The sequence below is a fragment of the Furipterus horrens genome, unplaced genomic scaffold (genome assembly GCF_987537825.1).
Source record: "Furipterus horrens unplaced genomic scaffold, mFurHor1.1.pri manual_scaffold_4, whole genome shotgun sequence".
Lineage (NCBI taxonomy): Eukaryota > Metazoa > Chordata > Mammalia > Chiroptera > Furipteridae > Furipterus > Furipterus horrens.
In genome coordinates this window covers 44,534,592-44,553,651 of record NW_028327174.1, presented here as the reverse complement: position 1 = coordinate 44,553,651, position 19,060 = coordinate 44,534,592, and the positions used below count along the sequence as shown (strand labels likewise).

The following is a 19,060-nucleotide window of genomic DNA, read 5'->3' as shown; positions in this document are numbered from 1 at the left end:
AGCTACAGCTTTCTGACTCATCTGAATAGTTTTCGCAGAGGATACAGATTCATTGCTCTACTCACTCAGTCATATTGAATGAAACAGCTACACAGCACACATTCTCACTCAATAGCATCTACCGCCCCCACTGACTAGTAAAGTTGTCATTGTTCACACATCTGCATTCCAATCCACACTTCTTGGCTGCCAGGTTACATCGATGTGCTACAAACTGTTCTTGTTATATTAACAATGGCTGGACTTTTTCCAGACATACCTCGTATACTTCCACTTATTTGTAACTTCTTCAATTTCTTTCTTCAGTATCTTATAATTTTCTGAGTACAGGTTTCTTACATCCTTGGTTAAATTTATTCCTAGGTATTTTTTGATGCAATTTTAAACGGGATTGTATTCTTAAGTTTCCCTTTGTGATAGTTCATTATTGGTGTATATACATGCAACTGGTTTCTGGGTATTTATTTTGTACCCTGCTACTTTATTAAATTCATTCATCAGTTTTGGTAGTTTTATGATGAAACTTTTAGGGTCCTCTACATACAGCACCATGTCATCTGCAAATAATAACAGTTTTACTTCTTCCTTTCCAATTTGGATACATTGTTTCTTCTTCTTGTCTGTTACGGCTAGGACTTCCAAAACTATGCTGAATAACAGTGGTGAAAGCTGACATTCCTGTCTTCTTCCCTATCTTAAGGAAAATGCTTGTAGCTTTTGCCCATTGAGTATGATGTTAGCTGTGGGTTTGTCATATGTGTCCTTTATTACATTGAGGTATGGTCCCTCTATCCCCACTTTGCAGAGTTTTTATTATAAATAGGTGCTGGATTTTATCAAATGCTTCTTCTGCATATAATGATATGATTATGTGACTTTTATCCTTGATTTTGTTTATGTGCTGTATCACCATTATTGATTTATGGAGACTGTACCAACCTTGTATTCCTGTAATAAATCCCACTTGATCATGGTGTATGATCTTAATGTAATGCTAGATCTGGTTTGCTAATTAATATTTTGTTGAGGATTTTAGCAACTATGCTGTCAGAGATACTGGCCTATAATTTTCTCATTGTATTATTATTTTTAAATATTTTATTTATTGATTTTAGAGAGAAGGGAGGGAGGCGAAGGGAGAGAGAGCAAGAGAGAGTGAGAGAAAGCAAGAGAGAGTGAGAGAAAGAAACATCAATTTGTTGTTCCACTTATTTATGCATTCATTGGTTGATTCTTGTATGTGCCCTGACCGGGAGTCAAACCTACAAGCTTGGCATATTAGAGCAATGCTCTAACCAACTGAGTTACCCAGTCCAGGCCTCTTTGTAATATCTTTACCTGGTTTTGGAATTAAAATACTGCTGGCCTCATAAAAGGATCTTGGGAGTCTTCCCCTCTCTTGAATTTTTTGGAATAGTTTGAGAAGGATAGGTGTTAGTTCTTCTTCGAATTTTTGGTAAAATTCACCTATAAAGCCGTCCAGTCCAGGACTTTTGTTTGTTGGGAGTTTTTTGATTATTGCTTCCATTTTATTAGTTGTAATCTATCTATTCAGATTTCTCGATTCTTCCTGATTCAGTTTTGGAAGATTCTGTATTACTAGGATTTTATCCATTTCATCCAGATTGTCCAATTTGTTGGCATATAGTTGTTCATAATCTTTTCTTACAATCCTTTGTATTTCTTTGGTGTCAGTTGTTCCTTCTCCTCTTCCATTTCTGACTTTATTTGAGTCCTCTTTTTTTCTTGAAGAATCTGGTTAAGTTTTGTCAGTTTTGTTTATCTTTTCTAAGAATAAGGCTTGGTTTCATTGACCTTTTTTTTTTTTTTAATTCTGCCCTCATCTTTATTATTTCCTTTCTTCTACTCACTTTGGGCTTTGTTTACTGTTCCTTTTCTAGTTCCTTTAACTGTAAAGTTAGATTGTTTATTTGAGATTTTTCTTGTTTCTTGTAATGCTATGAATTTTCCTCTTAGGACTGCTTTCACTCTGCCCCATACAGTTTGGGTTGTTGTGTTTCTTATACTCTTCAGAAAGAATAAAGATGTTCCTTCTTTGGGCCTCTTAAAGCACCCTGCTATAACAGTACTATATTGCATCACATTCAATTTACTTTTATTTCTCTCCTCCCTCCAAACCAAATACCACTGCAACGGCAATCACCATGCACCTCTCTTACTCCGGTTGCTTAGTGAAGGTACTTATTAAATATTGCCATCCCTGGCTGATGTAACTCAATGGATTGAACAGTGGCATGCAAACCAAAGAGTCACTAGTTCAATTCCCAGTCAGGGCACATGCCTCGGTTGCGGGCCAGGTCCCCAGTTAGGGGTGCACAGGAGTCTCTCTCCTTCTCTTTCTCCCTCCCTTCTGTCCATCTCTAAAAATAAATAATATCTTTAAAAATATATTGGCCAAATAAACATAATATTCATGATTACCACATGAGCCATTCCGAAAAACATTAATATTGCTTTGCACTTTTTAATTATTCAGAAAACTTCCAATGAGCACTATTAGCTTATGGTTCCTGTCACACTTTTCACGACACTAGTGCCATTTCAGTTTTAAATAAAAGGTACCAATAAGAATCCTTAGCTCTAGCACCCAAAGCAGGGATCCTCAACTCTGGCTGCATATTAGAACCATCTAAAGAGCTTTTCAAAATACCAAAGCCTAGGCCCTATCCTCTGAAATCCCTATATAATTTGCCTGGAGTGGGACCTGACACTTTCTCAAAATCTTACCTCATCTCAGGACGAAATCTACTGATCTAAAGCAAGGTAAATACATTCCTAACATACTAAATTGAAACAAGAAGCATTTAAGGTCTGTATTGAAACTAAAACCTACATAATACTATTTCAATTGGAAAATGTTTAAAATTCCAGACACCTAAATTAAAAATGAATAATAAAACAATTATTTAAAGTCCATGGGGGGAAAAAAAAACAACTGACATTGATGCCAATCAAAATGATCAAAATATAGCAAAGTATCTACTAGAAGTAATCATTGTTCAATGCTCAGGGAAAGATAAATGCAGACGATAAGTTAAGAAAAGTAATAGTGAAGAGAATCCAAGAAAAGGGGAAGGAATTAGGGAAAACGATATGTACATAAGAAAAATGGAACTGACAAGAGCAGAAGATGCACATTGCAAAGGAGTAGGAAACAGCCCTGCATAGGTATTCAATAAGCTTTCATTTCCTCCCTGCTGTAGGTATCATTTCTCCCATTCCAGATAAAACCTGGAGGCTCTGAAGCTCAAAGCCCAGAGTCACATGGAGCCTGGAATCAGAGTCAGGCCTACATGACTTTAAGGCCCAAGTCCTTTCCATCATTTCACATTGCTTCACAAACAAAGCAGGGAAGGACAAAGAGAACAAATTCAAGGACATTAAATGGCACAACAAACCAAAAAACTAGAGGAGTTCACTGCAGGCTTTTAAGCCTAGAAATAAGGCGAGGAGAAAGTGTCATTCCTGAAGATTATTCTGGCAGTAAATAAGATGGATTAAGAAAGAAGTTAGAGAAAAGGAGACCAATGACTACTTCATAATGAACCATGGGACTTGGCAATGTGAAAGTACTGCATTCTCTACTAGTTTTACAATTACTTGACTATTCAATCCTTTAAAGATAATTATTTTATAAGATCCACCATACTGTATTAAATACTTGGTAGTAGGAGACTCTTGATTACCTACTGTACTGATTAAATAACTAAAATTACACAGACAAAAATACCAGATGTCTGCTTATATATAATATTCACAAAACTGAATCTTATTTCATGTCTAGACAGAGGCATACAGCCTTAACTGATAAGCCTCCTTCCAGTCTTTTACTCTCCATTACTCTTTAAAAAGATCCTCAGTTCGCTTTGCTAATACATCATTCATATCTGAAGTTTTTCTAATCAAGAATCCAAATAGTTTATTAACTATAACAAATCCAAACTTTTGTGCCCTCCATATGCCCCTCTATCGTTTCACTCAACCTCCTGTTTTCTCCAAAAGGATCATTCATGCCAGTCTCTTCACAGTGCCACAAAGTAACACGCACTATCCTGGAGTTGTTTGACTTACTTCTCAAACTGGAATACCTCTTTCAATTCTCTCATTCAACTTCCAACCATCCATTAAGGCCCAGTTCAAAATCTATTATTCCCCACAAAGCCCATTTCTAAACCCAACAACACTTGAAACACAATCCAAACTGGTGACTGAGAGGCCACATGTGAAATTAATACAATTGTATTCCGTTGACAAAACTTAAAGACTGGGAAATATCACTTAAGAAAAAGAACTATTATTTCCAACTTTCCTTGAAAAAACTGGATGCTTTGGCAACACTGGGACCACACAGTCACATAGCCACAATGAACTGTAGCTGAGGAGCAGATGACCCTTTCTGAAGGGTTCTTACATCTTCAAGTCCAGAGGTAAGAGTCAACTACCTGACTTCAAAGAGTGTACCTGCAGCATTACAATCATTCAAGAACTACCTGACTGCCTATTAGGCACTGGAATTACAAAAATCAACAACAAAAACAAACAAGATAAATACAGTTCCTTCCCCACAGCCTACCTTAGACAGAAAAGCAAAGAGACAAGCAATTAGGATACATGAGATAAGTGCTATGATGAGGGAAGTAGAGGTCACTTACCACATAGCTAGGGTATCTAATTCTGCATATAGGAAGTTAGGGAAGACCCCTCAAAGTGACGACTAAACTGACCTTTAACAGGCACAGAAATTATCAAGAAAGAGGTCAGGAAAAACAAATGCTACACAGAAAGAAAAGAACCTTTGCAAAGACTCTGAGGGGAGAGAAAGTATTTGAGGAGGAGAAATCAATTCAATATACCTACAGCAGCCATCACCCTACCTTAAAGCAGGTGTCAGAAAAAGGCTCCGTTGAAAGGGCTAGAAGGAAAAGCCAAGTGTTAAGGTCAGGAGATTTAAGAGAACTTCCTAAAGTGACTGAATATGTAAAAGAGTTCGTTAAGCAGGGAACAGAGGTTTCAGAGAGCACACCTGTGTTGAAGGGTGAAATGAAGGGAAAAAAAAGGGGGGGAGGGAGAAGCTGTGATATCCTAAGTCAAGGGAGGGAAAGCACAAAGCAGCATGAGTATGAGGTGAAGTAGCAAGAAGACCAAAGGGGCTTACATCTTGGGCGGTAACCAAGGATAACGGGGATGGGAAGCATGGCAGTTTTGGCTGGCCACAAGTTTGCCAAGAGAATTAGTCCCAGTGGTCCCCTGGTGGACGCGAAGGCATTCAGGCCTCTCAAAATTCAGCGGCATCCTGGCTGGACAGCACTTCGGTCTCTGTGTAACACATCGGCTTCAGTCTGGACTGTGCAGGCTCCAGAAACGGCTCTAGGTTCCAGGCTGCTGGCACGCAGGCTCCCATGGAGTGGTTAGAGGCCTGGTCTGTGTGTGCTGGTGGGTAGAAGTTAAATATAAACTACCTTGCATTATTTTCTGATTTTTCTGTAGGAATGACGGGTCTGTATACAGCCTTTAGAAAAAACGCAGTGTGTGCCCATTAGAGACTTATAGGAAGAAAAAAAAGATGCCAAGAAACTCAACATTTGTCCATACCAATGCTCAAGATAAGTCATTCCTGAATCCAAGTCTCCCCGAATTGATCCTGTCTACCTAACTAACATATCCGCCAGAAAAAAAAAAAATGCCTGTTTTACACTTTTTGTAGCTCTCCAAGTGCCTAATACCAAACTGGGTACTGCGAACACTTTCAGTAAATTTACCAACTTCGGAACGGATCTGGGGTCATTGAGGTTACCTAGTTCTGTCCCCTTTTGCACACTAAGGCTCTAAAGAGCGGCGAACTATACCTCAGACTTAACATTTTCCCTCATTCCAACTCCACTGCGTCCGTCCATCCTCAACCGGAGAGGCATAAGCGCTGCACGATTCCAATGCAGCGGAAGACTCCAAGTCTCGCCACGGAAAACGACCCTCCGCCCTCCTGCCCGCCCACCGCCACCCCCGCTAGTCTCCCGTGTCCCGGTCCTCTTCTCACAAAGTTAAAACACGCTCACCAACTACGCGCCACCGGGAGACACCGTGTATGTGGTAATCCGCTCGTCGCCGTTCTCCAGGCGGGCACTTCCGGCGCACGCAAGACGTCACAAACGCGCCCGCCTCTGGGCCCGCCCCCGGCGCCTGTGTCTAAGGAGAGCCGGGAAGAAGCGTTGCGTGCTCCAGCTACCTTCTTATCTGCGGCCCCTGACCCTTCACAGTACCCGTGATGCCAAGGCCATTGCGAGGGGCGAGGATTAGTCGGGGTTGAGCCCCAACTGAGCCAAGGGCTCACGCTCTTCCGATCTCCCGGGCCCGCCCCACCTGAAGGTAAACGCCTCTTCAGCTGCGTCCTTTCCTCCTGCGTGCCCCTCCACAGGCCCGGCAGCCGAAATGATGGGCCGTTTCACCCGCCACCCTTTTTATTCGAGGACCTTTACCGTTGGCTGCCTTCGCATTCTCACCGAAGCGGATAACGTGTAAAGAGTTACAAGCGGGAAACTTTTCAAAAGCTGTTCAGTTTCTGAAGTTAGTATCCCAAGTATCAAGCAGTTTTCCTATTACCTCGCGAATTGGCACGCCAGCAAATCAATATTTTGCTGTTGTGATAGTCTGTATTCACTTCTTAAATACATACCACACGGTTTTTAAATCGAAAAATTTGAATTTAGTTGAGCCAGAGATAATTTTCAGATAATTCGCTGACTTTGTAAAACATGATAAGAAAATTACAGGCTATGTTTGTAAACTTAAAACTGCATATACAGGTCAATATCCTTCAGGGCATTGAAACGTATTCGTATAAGAAAATATCATTTAATAATCTAGCACTAGTCTGCAAAATTAGTTATTTGAAAGAACTATGTGCATCAAAATGTGGGGCTAAAATGTCCTCTTACCACCACTCCAGAGCAAAATATTAAGAAACCCCAAAAAAGTACTCAACCGTAGAATTAGTGAAAATCAGTGGCTTAGGTTCTGAAGTCCCAGGCTCTTTCTGCTTGTGTGTATGCAACATGTTACGCATATTTGAAATCCCTTTTGCTCTTAGTTTTAGGGAAAGTTAAGAGTAGCTTCAAGGGGTTTTCCTTCATCTGTTTAAAACTCCCGTCTCCATTCACACCATAGACCCTGAAAGGGTTAATGTGAAGAATCTACTTGAAATGGGACCAGAAATCTCTTTTAAGTGCTGTCTGGTGAAAAGGAATTCCTCGGGGAGAAAATGGGACAACTGTGATAGAAAAACAATAAGAAAGAAAGAAAAGGAATTTCTTAATTCACCCAACTGGAGTCATTATTCTTAACTTACTGAGAAGTAAGGAAGGTGTATGAATCTGACATGATTAAATTAATGATTGCCTATATTGGTTTTACTTGAAATGAAGAATACCTGGCTTAGATTGGGTCTGTTTGTTTTCCTCTTTTAGAAATGAGTGGTGGATTGGCCCCAAGTAAAAGCACAGTGTATGTGTCCAACTTACCCTTTTCCCTGACCAACAATGACTTATACCGGGTAAGTAAGTTAGAATGTTAGTACTGCTACATTCTGAATTCTGTATTTGAGAAACAGTTGCAGCTCAAGCAAACATTCCTCGGCAAAAATTCTAAAGTACATGACAGTGCACTTAAACTATTAATATCAAAGATCTCTATTGCAAACATGAGGAAATGAAAATAAATTAGACACTCATAATTTCTAGAGAGAATTTACAGTGCTTTTATAGAGAACAACAAGTTCTTTATGAACACAGAAGATGCAACTAGCATAGTGAATTGAGAGCGACTTGTGATAGGCTGATTTTTTTCTGCTTGCTTACTTGGCTTTTTTTTTTTTAAGTATATTTTATTGATTATGTTGTTACAGTAGTTCCAAATTTTTTTCCCCTTTGCTCCCCTCTGCCCAGTACCCCCCTCCCCTCTAGCTATCCCACCTCTCTTAGTTCATGTCCATGGGTCATGCATATAAGTTCTTTGGCTTCACCCTTTCCTATATTATTCTTAACTTCCCCCTGTCTATTTTGTACCAACTGATTATGCTTCTTAATCTCTGCACCATTTCCCCATTTCTCCCCCTCCCCCATCCCAGCTGATAACCCTCCAAATGATCCCCATACCTATGAGTCTGTTCCTATTCTGGTTTGCTTAGTTGGATTTTGTTTTTATATTTTTAGATTCAGTTGTTGATAGTTGTGTTTGTGGTCATTTTAGTGTTCATTGTTTTGATCTTCTTTTTCTTAATTACTTGGCTTTTGAAACTAGCAGTGGTGTGGAGGTTTTTGATGCAAGGACTGATGGAAGCAAACATCTCTTTCCTAATCCTCAAATTCTGAAAGTATATATTAATTTACATATGTGGCAGAAGCTTAACAGCTTAGTAAATTTTGTTTTCAATTTAGGATAGAAGTAATTGAGGGGGAAGAAGTCCCTTCTGACATCTTCTTTCACCTGTTTACCTTACACAGAACAAAGTTCTTGCAGAGCCTGTCCTGCAGATGGGTGACTGGGAAAAAATGGAAGGAAGGACATGAATCTTTTCTTCCAAGTGTGCCCTCTTTTCTTTGCTATTTTAGGTAGATGTTAGGTGGAGAGATGGGGTATAGATGTATAGATGTACACAGTACTTGATTAATTAAGATAGTTTGTGTCCCAAAGAACAGAGGGAAAAATGAACTTTAGCTTCTTTCCTAGTTACCGAATAGAGACATTTCTGTATTTATTGAACACTTAACAGTATGCTGAGCACTCTTCAGGCACACATTAGTGAACAAAAAGATGTGAAATATTAAAAAATCAAATGATGTTATTTGTTAGATACAGAGTTAATGCTAAGCTGTTAGGTGTTAAGGAGAAAAAAATAAAGCAGGAAAGGAGAGTTACTAAATGTTAGGGTGGGAACAGAGGTGAAATTTTACATGGGTGGTTGGTCTAAAGCTTTATTGAGACGGTGACTTTTCATTAAAGACCTGAAGGAAGTAAGGCAGCTGTGCATATGTCTAGGGGATAGGCATTTCAGGCACAGAGTAAATCAAGTGGAGAGAAGAGGAGTAGTCAGAGGTAAGCCCATGCAGGAGTGCTTTATAGGGCCTGCGTAGATAATGGGAAGGATGCTGAGTGAAATGAAAAGCCTTTAGAAAGTGTTATATGGAAAGTTGTCTGTATCAGTCTTCAGAATTCAGTGTGGATAACTGAATCCAGTTATATCACATTCCAGTATTACACAAGTTAATTCTAGAACTCAAAATTTATTATTGATTGCATGTATTAATGTATTCTGAAAGGCTTTTCTAAAAAGCATATGTAATCAGAACTATTAATATATAGGTAGTGGCTGAAACAAGGAAATACATAAAATTGCTTAGGGTAAAGAGGAAAAAGTAAAAGAGAAGAAAGGGCCAACTATAAAGTTCCACCAGCAAGGGTGGGCAGAAGGAGACCATTGGGATGGATTTTTCATTATAGAGGCTTTCTTGTTTTATGCTTTATTTTATAAGCAGTCTAAGAGTCTGTCTTCTGTAACAGTGATTGCTTGATTGAGTGGGGGTAGGCTAGGAATACTGATAACTGCACAACATTGTCATTTGAAGTACAAAGTTTCTCTGGAGCTATGGTAGGTTTGATAGTTGCCATGGATATACCACAGGAAACATGGCAGCTGTGCAGTGTGTATGCCTTCAGTCTACCACCTGTGAAGAGTGATTTTTTTCCCCTCTATATGTACTCTTTTGTCAGGAATCTAGGAACTGAGACAGATACTTGTGACTCCAATAACAACAATTAAAAATATTATTCTAGTCACTTAAATATATAGATAATCTACCTTATAGACTAAAGGCTGAAAATTCTCATAAAATATGAAAAAGAATGTGGTCAGTGTATAAACCTGAAAATTTAATGTTTTTGTGTTATTTTAAATTAAATTGTAAATTACTATGTGGTATTTTGTTTCAGATATTTTCCAAGTATGGCAAAGTTGTAAAGTAAGTATTCACATCAAATTTTGAAATTTCGTTTAAAATTTTATCTGGCCCTGGCTGTGTGACTCAGTTGATTGGAGTGTCATCCCATACATCAAGGGGTTGCGGGGTCAGTTCCCAGTCAGGGCACATGCCTGTATTGTGGGTTCGATCCCTGGATAAAGCACATCTGAGAAGTAACCAACTGATGTTTCTCTCTCACATTGATGTGTCTTTCTCCCTTCCTCTCTCTAAAAATCAATGGAAACATCTCCTTGGTCTTTCAAATAAGATCAAGTGTAAAAGTTTATCTGAATTTACTTTTCCATTATTTTATAATGGAAGTAGATTTATTGCTTTTTACAAAACAGTATTTGATAAAACAAAGTAAATAACAATACTACTTTTAACATTTTATACATATTTAAGTCATTTTCCTATGTATATAAACATATAAACAATTTTTAGAAGGATTGAATTCTATATATGCTATTTTGTTCTCTTTTAACTTGACATTATATGCTAAATATCATCCCATGTACTTTAAAGATACATCCTCATATTTAATGATTTCATGGTATTCATGGTACGCATCCTCATATTTAATAATTTTGTAGTATTCATTTATATGTTATAATTTATTTAAACTATAATTTATTACTAGAAGGTACATTAACAAGTATACTGTAAATGGATTATCATTTGTGAAACATAAATATTTAGAATATTATTAGAACATAGAATATAAAAAATTTTAATGCTTGTACAAGATGTTTATGAGACTGATAAATAGAAAACATTCTCTGCCTTTATAGAAAGTTTAGATATCATTGGAAAGACTGAAAACATACAGAAATCATAGTGATGATATTATCAATTGGGACTAAGATAAAAGGAACTTGAGGTTCTCATACTTAATTCACTATTTTAAATCACTTAACTATGTTATGGGGCAAAGAAATGAAAGCAAGGTACTGTCATTCTAAATATAACCAATATATGTTCTGGTATAAATTTTCCATCATTTAAAATCCCAAGGATTTAGAGTCTATTCTTTTTTTGACTAGTTTTTCCTCTAGCTTTTGATAAATGGATGCTAAAACGTTGAAGTTTATTTGCATCATGACGTTAACTTCTTTTAAAGTTACTTCTTTATTTAAAAATCATCAAAAATGCTTCTAGGTAAAATGTTGGGTGTTCAGAATTCAAACAGTCATCATTAATAATCAAAACACTAATAATGAAAAAAACTAATGATGATATGTAACATTGAGCACATAAATATGCTAGTCATTGTTCTAATATTTTTACATATATTATCTCATTAAATTATGACGACCTTTTAAAATAAATACTATTATTACCCTGATATTATAAATGACAAAACTAAAGCACACAGTAAACCTAAAATTATATTGCTAGTTTGCAGTGGAGATACTAATTAAATCCAACCATTTGATTCCAGAGCCTACTCCCTTAAGCCTACCATTACCTTTTCTTATTTTGTCCCAGTCTTCCAGAAGCTCCAAATGAATTTCCATACAAAAATATAATTATAAACCATGAAAATGCTATGAAGTTAAAGACACAGAGTTATAAGCACCTAGAAATAGGGAAGATTTGCTCTAGTCTAAGTAGAGTAGATTTACCTAAGTCAGTATCCTTTGAGTTGAATTTTAAAGGCTGAGTAAGAGTTAAGTAGACAAAAAGAATGAAAGAAACATTTTGAGTAGAGGAAACAGCTTGAGCAAAGGTCCTGTGGCAAAAGAAAATAAAATGAGATCATCAAACAGAAGGAAGGCCAATATGACTTAGAAATGAGTGAGCAAGAGGGAAAAATACCAAGATGAGCTCAGAGATGGAAGCAAGTTTCTAATCTTGCTTCTTGGCCATGTTACAAGATATTTGGTTTTCATCCTAAGAACACCAGGAATCCATTGAAGAATTTTAAATGAGGGAGTGACATTGTCCTGCTCCCTTTATATTATTATTTAGTGCCTGGGCTTTCGGCTAATAGAATGACCACATGAGTAACAAATAGATGCAGTCTTTGGAAAAACTACTTTCTCATTTGTATCTAACTTCTTACTTAAACATAGTGAACTAGGGTTAATAGAGACAATCTTAAAGGAGTTTTTGTTAAAATACATGAGATGAAGCATCGTTTTTACATAAATAGAGTTCAGTAGAGGCTAGCAGAAAGGAGGAGAAAGTATTTCTAGTTAAAATAGTTCGCCTTTTCTCTACCCTATCCCAGGCTTGGAATCAGCCATTTCTACAGACTGCCCTGTTGAACACTGTTTTTAAACTATATTTAATGACAGGTGATGACAAGGGTCAAAAGGACTGAGGATGTGTAAGGGGTCAGGAGAAAGAGCAGATTCTGCTCTTATCACCCTCCCTATCACTTAGGTACTTTGGGTGGTATGGCTAAGTACCACAGAGCTGGAGGTTCTTAAAAAGAATTTTAAGATATAGTTAGATTCTAAAACCTAGAAAAAATAAGTCATTTTACATTCTGTGTAGAAGAGAATACCTCAGTTTCGTTTTGTGTTTTCTACAGTTAGTAAAGAAGAATTATGCTTACTCTTCAAGATGCCCTTGTCTCTGTAATCTCTCCATCCTTAAGCCTCTGATTACAGTTTGATTTATCAGATACTCCTAATCCTATCTGTGTTCACCAGTGTTAAATCAATATTACACTTTATCATTTCCATTCTTGATATCCCATGAATTTGAAGAGATAGCTATTTGTCAAATGTATTTATTTCTTACTCTGTGTTTTATTAACCCTTTTTTTAACACTTGTATTTTCCAAATTATTATTAATATCTTTTTAATTTATTGCTGCCTCATTTAAAACTTTTTGTTTATGCTTTAAGGGTTACTATAATGAAAGATAAAGATACCAGGAAAAGTAAAGGTGTTGCATTTATTTTATTTTTGGATAAAGACTCTGCACAAAACTGTACCAGGGCAATAAACAACAAACAGGTAAGCCATTCATTCCCAACAAGCTTTTTAACCCAAAAGCCCTTTTGCTCATCCAGGCCAAAAATGAGGATGTAGTGGGTGGTCAAGTCTGATGGATATCAGTGTATTCTGAGGGGACTTAACTGAGGGAAAAGAAAAGAGGTCAAAACTGTACTGGGTTCCTAAAACATTGATAGAATATAAGGAATAAGAATCTATGGGTTAGAATTTGTCACACCTCAGTAGGCAATTGCTAAAGTAATTTAAAAAATAAAATGGAATTGAAGGTTTGAGGGAATGGGATCGAATAACTAGTTTTAGGTTTCAATGAATACATCCTTCTGCATTTTTCTCTGATTTAGTTATTTGGTAGAGTGATAAAAGCAAGCATTGCTATTGACAATGGAAGAGCAGCTGAGTTCATTCGAAGACGAAACTACTTTGATAAATCTAAGTGTTATGAATGTGGGGTAAGTATACCTAAAACTTAAAGTAATTTTCCATAGTTTACTTTAAGGTATTTTTCACATCATTGTTTTATTTGTGCTCTCCAAAACTTCTGGGTGGCTAAAACGGGGTTATGAAAATTGTTTTAATTTGATACTCTAGACTCATGTAAGTAAATTCAATTGCAATATAGGATGTAAGATAACCTGAGTTGGGTGATATAGAGTGGTATTTTCTCTAGTTCCAAATCTTTCAAAATTGTTCAATTAAAAAATGTTGACTAATTACTTATATGATTGTCTTAAAAGATTTTAGTGACCCATAAATATTTGTGTTAATAAAATATTGCCTGTTTCTGTAATATTTTGCCAATGTTTAAGCATCACAGTTCAGTATAAACATTATTATATAAAATATTGTGTTTTAAAAGTTCTTTGGTTTTTCTCCTGTTAGTACTGCTAATGGTTCTTCCTATTAGTAGTGCTAATGTTTTATAACTAAAGTAGAAAATGTTCTTACCTAGTTCTCATCATCTATTGTTAACAATTTAACCTTTTGGTGATTAAGAGAGATACAGCCACAGAACAATTTTGCATAAGGCTAATGATGGTACGAAAAGAATTTTAGCCAGGGTCTCATTGTTGTCAGTTTCCAAAATGCCTATGTAAAATACTGCAAAAGCAGCGTCTAGAGGTATTAATGGAAGCCTAGGGAGAGACATCGTCCTGGCTACAAAATCATGTGGAAGATACAAGGAAATTGATTGGTGTCCTTTCCCCTCTGCCATTCCCTGACACTTCACCCCAAACTAAATAAACAGATGGATAGATGGGTGGGAGGGAGGGAAGAGGAAGTAAGGAAGGAAAGAAGGAAAGAGAGAGCAAGCAAGGGCCCTGAGTACAACTCCTGTGATTCCAATACCTCTTAAGTCAATGTTTCAGAAACTGTGTTCCAGAGTCCTGAGTTTTATTTAAAAAGAATAAAAGGGGGAGGGAAGAGCAGCTATGGTCAGATAGATTAGCATGTATCCTCATATTCACAGTGAATATAAAATAATCTGAGAGCCCTGGCTGCTGTGGCTCAGTGGATTGAGCCTCGGCCTGCGAGCCAAGTGTCGCTGGTTCAATTCCCAGTCAGGGCACGTGAGTAGGTTGCACGTCAGGTCCCCAGTTGGGGGCGCGAGTGAGAGGCAATCACACAGTGATGTTTCTCTACCTCTTTCTCCTTTCCCCTCTCTCTAAAAATAAAATAAGTAAATAAACAAGTAAGTTATTTTTAAAAAAATAATCTGAGAGATGCTGGATAAATCTTATTCTCTCTTTTTGGTTTATGAATTCAGATTTATTATATTATACTTTGTACATTTTTATATTTCTTAAAAATTGTCCCACCAGAAAATCTCTTTCCATTATTTTAGCCTGGTTTGTCTCACAATGATTTCACTATTAAATCCCTTTTTAAATACAGAACATTTTTTGGTATACCCTTATTTCAAAAAATGTTTGGAAAATGCTTCTCTAAATACATTCTCTCAGCAGTTCATTAACAATAACATCTGTTAGGGTCAGCCATGTCCCCAGGTATACGAAGTATACAGTCTATTTGATGCTTTTTGAAAAGCATGATTAATTTTCTTTTCTATTGTTCTGATCCTAGCTCAGTCTCTCCCTCTTGGCTCAATTAAACCTTACTCTCATATATTCTTAAATGTATTTTAGTAAGCTAATCTGCAGAGTATGTAGTACATTGTCTTATGTTCTACAACTCAGTGTTATGGCTCATTATAATTTTATGGCTAGTCCAGCAGTGTCAAATATGAATATAATGCAAGCCACAAATGTAATTTTAAACTTTCTAGTAGCCACATTAAAAAAGAAACAAGTAAAGTTTATATCCTACCTAACCCAATATATATCTAAAATGTTATCATTTGAAAAATTGCAATTAATGTTTTTAATAATTGAGATATTTTACACTCTTTTTTCATATTGTCTTCAAAATCCTGTATGTATTTTGCCCTTATAGTGCATATCGATTCAGACAGGTTCTCATTAACCATGAAAGTATCATGGCTAGTGGCTACCATAATTGGACAGTACAGATATAATCTAGATATAAAGGAAGCAAAATGAAATTATGAATAGGAAAAGTGAGGGAAACTTTTAAGTTTTCCATTTGTTTTTTAAAAAGAATGTTAAGCAACATACTGGGAGTTAGGGATATTTTTGTCCCAATTTCATCAAATAATAACTTAAAAAATTTACATTTAAAGTAGATAGTCCATTTAAATTTTGAATTGTTTTCTATCATGAATCTTGATATTTAAAATGTTTGACGGAAGAATACTTTTACCCTTAGCAGACTTGTAAAATAGTCCCTTATTGCTAAAGTATCTTATTACAAGTCATAATCTCCTCCTTTTAAATATTATGGGTTTTGTTAATTTTAATTTCTTCATTTATGTTCCCAGTGTGATGATATTTTTTTTTAAGTTCTAAAACCTTTTAGTCTTTGGGTATGAGGCAACTTTCTGTTAATATAACAAATATGGTATTTTTCCTCTCCTTTTCAATGGGAAACAAAAGGAAAGTGGACACTTAAGTTATGCCTGTCCTAAAAATATGCTTGGAGAGCGTGAACCTCCAAAGAAAAAAGAGAAAAAGAAAAAAAAGAAAATTCCTGAACCAGAAGAAGAAATGTATGTATATCCCCTCTTACTAAATACCCTATGATATTGCTTCTGTCCTTTTACTATTGGTTAAGTGATTCTGGCTTTTTTTTTTTTTAATTTAGTGACGAAGTAGAAGAAAGTGAAGATGAAGGGGAAGATCCGGCTCTTGACAGCCTCAGTCAGGCCATAGCTTTCCAGGTACTAAGTAGTTCTTATATTCCTTGCTTGCTTTATTGATCATCTCATTGTGGCAATTGTCTTTCCCCTTCACCTCCTAAACTTCAGGAGACAGGCTACTTCTCTTAAATTCTTTAGAACAATATGATAGAAAAGTTCCTATTGGCTCTTTTTAGATTTTAAGGGCCCCACAACACTTTTAATATATTAATTTGTTTTCGTTATAGAATTGAGCAGAACTATTTGATTAAAGTGAATTTAGCCCAACAGAAAAGATTTTATTAGAGATATTAAAAAGATAACTTTAAAAATATATCTTTGAAAAGAAGCTTCACTGCAAAACAAAACCAGAAACATATTTTTGACCATTAAAGGTCCTAATACAAATATACAAAACATTTTATAAAGACGGGTACATAATCTCCTAATTTTTATATAACCAGATACTTCGTTTTAATGTAGTTGATAAATGGTAAACGTATGTGTCAGTTTAGTTTTCTTGTTAGTTAACTAATGTCGCATTTTATATGATTCTCACCTCTAGCAGATGGAAAATAGGTGCCATTTCCTGTGCCTGATAATTAGTAGAAATTGTCTAAAATAATTTTGAGTAATACAGTGAAACTGGGATATAACTCAAGAGTGAGGGAGGGGAATATCTTGATAAGAGTAGAATTGTTTGCATGGGCTGGGAGGGTGGGGAGTGTTGGCCTTTGTGGTGTGTTTTTGTATTGTTTTGAATTAATGTACCAGAAGTAATAATAAACATGTTCCTGGTTTGATCTGGTTTTGTTTTCTGACTCACATTACAGCAAGCCAAAATTGAAGAAGAACAAAAAAAATGGAAACCCAGTTCAGGAGGTCCGTCAACATCCGATGATTCAAGACGCCCAAGGATAAAGAAAAGCACATATTTCAGTGATGAGGAAGAACTTAGTGATTAAAATTATATTTATTATGTAAATATCACTAAATTTTTTTAAACCTTAGAATACCAAATTCAGTTGAGACTAAAAATCACTTTTAGAATTTGAGCATAAGAATACTTAATACCAAATAATTTTTTACTTTAAAGTAGTTCACAGGGAGTTGTAAAGAAATTTCAAAGGATCATGTTTCTATCTCTCCTTAGCAGAGTATTAAAAATAAAAATTTGCTAATAACCATTAATCTTGAGAACAGTTTATTTGAATAAAAAAGTAAAACTTAATGCTATCATAGTAATGTTATTGTTATCCAAAAAATAAGGTATATATTAAAGATTTGCTTGAGGCCCTGGCTGGGTAGCTCAGTTGGTTAAAGCGCCTTTCCGATATGCCAAATTGCAGTTCGATCTCCAGTCAGGACAAATACAGTATTCCCTCACTTATCACGGTTATTACGTTTCAGACCCCTATGTGAAGTAGGAACCTTACATTTATTCTACACTCTTAAACTTACGTAACTTTAACAACATACCTATACAGTACCGCAAAATCCCACAATATAGCGAAAAATACGCGATAAATAATTAAATATTTTTCAAAATCCCGTGATACAATGAGGCCGCAATAAGTGAACTGCGATATAGCGAGGGACTACTGTACAAGAAGCAAACAATGAATGAATAAATAAGTAGAACAACAAGTATCTCTCTTCCTATTCCTCTTCTCTCTCTTCCTCTCTTTCTGTAAAATCGACTAAAAAACAAAATTTAAAAAAAGATTTGTTTGAAAGTTTATTATAAAAATTTATTCATCTGTTTAGTTTACATGAGGACTTTTAAAATAAATTCCACCTGTAACACAGAAACTTCATAAAGACTGTGAAAAAGTTGAATGATTTATTGTTATTGTTAATAAAAGTTTAAGTATATTTTATTGATTATGCTGTTAGTTGTCCCATTTATTTTACCTCTGCCCAGTTCCCCCCTGCCATCCAGCAATCCCTCCTCTTAGTTCATGTCCATGGGTCATTCATGAAAGTTCTTTGGCTTCACCATTTCCTATACTATTCTTAACATATCCCTGTCTATTTTTTTCTTCCAGTTACGCTTCTTGATCCCTGCACCTTTTCCCCCATTCTCCTTCTTCCCCCCTCCCAACTAATAACCCTCCAAATGATCCCCATACCTATGATTCTGTTTCTTTTCTGATTTGTTTTTGTTTTTATTTTTGTGTGTGGGTGGGTGGGTCGGTTTTTTTGTTTGTTTTTGTTTTATTTATTTTTTAGATTCACTTGTTGATAGTTGTGAAAGAGAGATAGATGGAGTAGACATAAGCCAACTATCAGACATAGCATTCAAAAGAACGGTGATAAAGAAGTTCTATGTACTTGACAATCTCAAAGAAAACTATGACAACTCTAGGGAAATTACAAGGAATTCCAAGGAAACTACAAAGAATTGCAAGGAAGCTACAAGGAAATTACAGAGAGCTACACCAGCATAAAAAAAGACATAGAAACTATTAATAAGAACCAGGAAGAAATGAAGAATACAATTTCTGAACTGAAGAACACAGTAGTATCAATCAAAAGCAGGCTAAACGAAACAGGGTCAGATGAGTAAGTTAGAGGACAATGTAGAAAAAAATTCTCAGACAATACAACAAACTGAAAAAATATTTAGAAAGAATGAAGACGGTTTAAGAGAACTGCAGGACAACATGAGACTAAACAAGATTAGAATCATAGAGATACAAGAAGGAGGAGAGGAGGAGCAAGGGATAGAAAACCTGATAGGAAAAGTAATGACAGAAAACTTTCCTAACCTGATGAGAGAAAAAGTCATGCAAGTTCAGGAAGT

The 19,060-nt window shown here is 36.0% G+C and overlaps 2 protein-coding genes across 7 annotated transcripts in view; one reads left to right on the top strand and one right to left on the bottom strand.

Annotated features, from left to right (window-relative positions):
- The window catches only part of PPHLN1 (periphilin 1), a 99,966-nt gene extending 93,833 nt beyond the window's left edge, over window positions 1-6,133 (bottom strand). For 4 of the 5 annotated variants that reach the window (XM_090273023.1, XM_090273025.1, XM_090273027.1 and 1 more), the window contains exons 1-2: window positions 6,075-6,126; window positions 5,177-5,451 (exon numbers count right to left, since the gene is read on the bottom strand). In XM_090273023.1, the coding sequence (XP_090129149.1) occupies window positions 5,177-5,216 (40 nt within the window). In that variant the 5' untranslated portion in view covers window positions 5,217-5,451; window positions 6,075-6,126. Of the gene's footprint in view, window positions 1-5,176; window positions 5,452-6,074 lie in introns of all 5 variants that reach the window. The other variant, XM_090273024.1, reaches the window with a different exon arrangement.
- Window positions 6,134-6,179: 46 nt separating this feature from the next.
- ZCRB1 (zinc finger CCHC-type and RNA binding motif containing 1) lies at window positions 6,180-18,139 on the top strand. Of its 2 annotated transcripts, none has more exons than XM_090275522.1 (8): window positions 6,180-6,384; window positions 7,482-7,567; window positions 10,003-10,031; window positions 12,890-13,001; window positions 13,343-13,450; window positions 16,013-16,125; window positions 16,221-16,296; window positions 17,088-18,139. In XM_090275522.1, exons 2-8 carry the CDS (start codon window positions 7,484-7,486, stop codon window positions 17,217-17,219), a joined length of 654 nt encoding a protein of 217 aa, XP_090131648.1. In that variant the 5' UTR covers window positions 6,180-6,384; window positions 7,482-7,483; the 3' UTR covers window positions 17,220-18,139. The 2 variants fall into 2 exon arrangements, with proteins under 2 accessions (XP_090131648.1, XP_090131649.1); XM_090275523.1 differs by lacking the exon at window positions 6,180-6,384 and adding an exon at window positions 6,391-6,582.
- The last annotated feature ends 921 nt before the right edge of the window (window positions 18,140-19,060 follow it).

Coding starts and splice junctions, on each gene's coding strand:
- ZCRB1 (XM_090275522.1), top strand. CDS start 7,484: ATGAGTGGTGGATTGGCCCCAAGTAAAAGCACAGTGTATGTGTCCAAC. Junction 7,568..10,002: donor CCAACAATGACTTATACCGG/GTAAGTAAGTTA, acceptor ATTTTGTTTCAG/ATATTTTCCAAGTATGGCAA. Junction 13,451..16,012: donor CTAAGTGTTATGAATGTGGG/GTAAGTATACCT, acceptor GGGAAACAAAAG/GAAAGTGGACACTTAAGTTA.